Source organism: Punica granatum, unplaced genomic scaffold, assembly GCF_007655135.1.
Source record: "Punica granatum isolate Tunisia-2019 unplaced genomic scaffold, ASM765513v2 Contig00061, whole genome shotgun sequence".
NCBI lineage: Eukaryota > Viridiplantae > Streptophyta > Magnoliopsida > Myrtales > Lythraceae > Punica > Punica granatum.
The window spans coordinates 70955-74140 of record NW_022204065.1 but is presented as its reverse complement, the minus strand read 5'-3'; the positions used below and the strand labels follow the sequence as shown (position 1 = coordinate 74140).

Here is a 3186-nt window from a genome sequence, read left to right as displayed (position 1 = left end):
AGTTTATATGAATATTAAATATAGAGATATAATTAATTTTATAAAAATTTAAATATTAATTCATGGTTTGTAGATATACCTATAACATATCTATTTGTATTACACATAAAATTGCCACTATATTTTTTAGCATACAATTCTACTTAATTCCTCTGCATTAAGTGTCTCATATTTTTTCATATGTTACTATTGTAGCTTGTCTTACTACAATATGTTTCATTTGGCCCTGATATCTTTTTGATTTTATTCCCAATTCTTTTAAGTGGTAGATGTTTCATGCTTTCTTATAGATAACCCGTACATATATTTCAAAAGCTATTATTGTACAGGTTCCAAGCTTAACATTAGGCTACTTCGTGGAAAAACTTATGATTTTTCATCGTTCTTAAGATCCCATAGAAGTCAGTTAGAGCAGATTTAACTTATCAACTGAGCGTACAGTTAAAAGACAGAACCCGCGGAAGGCAAATGAAGTTATTCAAGTCAAATGATGCCATATCTCCAAAAGAGATGAGTATAACAAAAATTGCATTTTCCATGATCAAAGATGGTATATTAATTGTTCGCATGACAGTACGGTGAATACCTGTTGCTGAAATTACAAAGATGGAAATAGAAGATGAGATGTATCCAATGAAATAAGAAGCGTTACAAACGAACTAGTAGAATTTATGCTTCTTTTCTTCGCTTTCTTGCCTAGTTGGACATATCCAATCAGATTTTCAGAAGGGAACTACGTTCTTTGAGAAAGCCAAGAGAGTAGAAAAATTCATGTCATCCTGAGCTAGACCTACATATCTCAGAATATGTTTTGTGCTTTATCGAGCCCTGAAGTTCTGACTCAAGTACTCTCTTGCTAGTTGCCTGATGTTCTAAACTCTGACTCTCACGGTCACATAAGTAATTTATTGAGGCTTAAGTTAGACATCAGTTTCTATTGACATTATCGTACATGATTAATAATAATAGATAAACTCATCCAGCAATTTTTTTTTTTAAAAAAAAGAAGATAAACTTGACATACTAGTTACCGAGCTGTATCCTTCTTGGATCAGACGCAACATATGAAATCCAAATCGAACCGAATGGCATAACATATTCGATTAAAAGAAAGGGGTAACAGAACAAAATCCGAGAATAAAAGGGCCTAGCTCATGGTGCCATCCTCATTCTGTTCTCATTGTGTCAATACTAGTGCAGCTTCTCCCTGATCAGGTGCGGCTTCAAACAGAGCCCCAGCCATATATTTTTCTCCTTGTCGGGCGATAAGGCCTGTGCTAAATGGTTTTTCTATATCGAAATTGAGCTACCAAATCACGGATAGAGTCATCCTGCAGTTGTAAACTACGTTTTTCCCCTTCTTTTTATGCACTTTCTTCTAGCTAGCTTATTATCTCTTGGACAATTACTTTCCGAGAATTCATTTTCTGTGGATTTTATTTTCATTGAATCAAACGGAGGCTTAATGTGTTGCCACATGCTTTATGGAACGAACACACAAAAATGGCGATTAGTTCCTGGTTTGGTAATACAATGAGCCAGGAGAATGCCTTTTCCTACTTCATTTGCTTGTTAAGAGTTTAGTTTCCGAAACTGATTTTCCTTTTGCAGTAAAGTTCTCTTATACTGTTTTATGATATTGAAAGGCCATGCCATCGACCGATTCGCTCACAATTGCATGTAAAATTTTCAACGTTACCATCTACTGGATTACCAGTACAAGATTAGGCGATTGAACTGATGAGGTCGACTAATCAGAATGAAAGGCAGAACCCTCTTCAAATTGTAAAAAAAAAAATACTGAAGGCTTACGGTAAAGAGAATTGCAGTAGAACTTGGATGCAGAATATACAAGGAGATATGACTAAAACACCTATCGGATTTACAAGAAATAGCATTCTTTTCAGACATCTGATATTCCGGAAATTAAAAGATCAACATAAGTGTCGAGCATGGAAGTTATCCCAATGGAGATGCGACCCGAACAGAAGACCGGAACATCTCCACTGCATAGGAGCTTCTAATCCAAACAGCACCGAACAGAACCTGAACAGAGCCATACCCTCAGTGTTGTCTGTGAATGGCTTCCGGCTCCCAATCAGCTTGAAAAATGTTTGAAGGGTGAGGAGGCTGTCGGACCCAGCCTGATGGCTCTTACCAGCGATTCGATCAACATTGAGGGACTTCGCGACCCGCTCTAGGCCCCCGTAAAGGCCGTCACAAGATTTGATCATGTGCTTCACGTCGTAAATGCAGAACCCGAAGAAGCGTTTCAACAATCTCAGAAAATCGAGCATGTGGGTCGGAAGGGGTTGCCGGGTCAGCATCTTGATCATGAACCCGAAGTCGTAGGACCCGTGAAAAGTGACCCAACTAATGGGACGGCCACCACCGATGAGGCCAGAGAGGAATAGCTGCCTCACGAAGTCGCGGGACGAGATACCCATCTCCCTGTTCTTCGAGAAATCAATGCCCTGGGATTTCAACAGGTTGATCGACTCCTCATTATATGCATTGGTCTCGATGTCAAAATCCTGGAAATTGAACTGCCACACATAGGAAAACGGAGTGCCGAAGTGGGGAAGCCGGCCGCAGGAGTCGGAGAGGGCGAGGCCGACTTGAATGATCTCGAGGGCGTCAATGTTCGACTTCATCAGCTCGTAGGTCTCCGCAGGAGGGAGGTGGGCGATCAGGTGGCCGTCGACTTGGGACTTGAAGATGTGACCTGGGAACTCTGTGTCGATAGCAGCGATTCTGCAACCGGGGAGGGCCACACGTATCAAGGCGAACTCTTTCTCCAGGTTATGCGCCCAGACCTCTCGGACAATCACAGGTCTCGCAATCTCCATGGCGATGGATCGATAATCGGAAAGAGAAAAGGGGGAGTAATCGGAGAATGAAAACAGAGCGCGGTGAGTGATCGGAGAATGAAACAGAACGCGGTGAGGTGAGCGAGTGAGTGACTTGACTCTTGAGATATTTCCTAATTCAGAAGAAGTAGAGTCCGCGTTCGTTTCTTAATTTGAGAAATAGCTGTAATTATAATTTCCTAATCCGAATTAAAAAAAAACGGCTAGTTTTCCTTTTTTACCTTGGGGTTAAGCTAAAATATCATCAGAGGTACGGTATATCTTTGGGAATCTAGAATTTGATAGCTCACCTCTATATCGATCCCGCAAGCCCTTG

At 40.6% G+C, this 3186-nt stretch overlaps 1 protein-coding gene across 1 annotated transcript; it reads right to left on the bottom strand.

Moving 5' to 3' along the window:
• Positions 1-1808: 1808 nt before the first annotated feature.
• LOC116189996 (probable CCR4-associated factor 1 homolog 11) lies at positions 1809-2974 on the bottom strand. The gene has a single exon (XM_031519664.1). It carries the CDS (start codon positions 2847-2849, stop codon positions 1935-1937), a length of 915 nt encoding a protein of 304 aa, XP_031375524.1. The 5' UTR covers positions 2850-2974; the 3' UTR covers positions 1809-1934.
• Positions 2975-3186: the final 212 nt, after the last annotated feature.

Bases quoted from the DNA above. Each gene is read 5' to 3' on its own strand.
- LOC116189996 (XM_031519664.1), bottom strand. From the start codon at position 2,849: ATGGAGATTGCGAGACCTGTGATTGTCCGAGAGGTCTGGGCGCATAAC.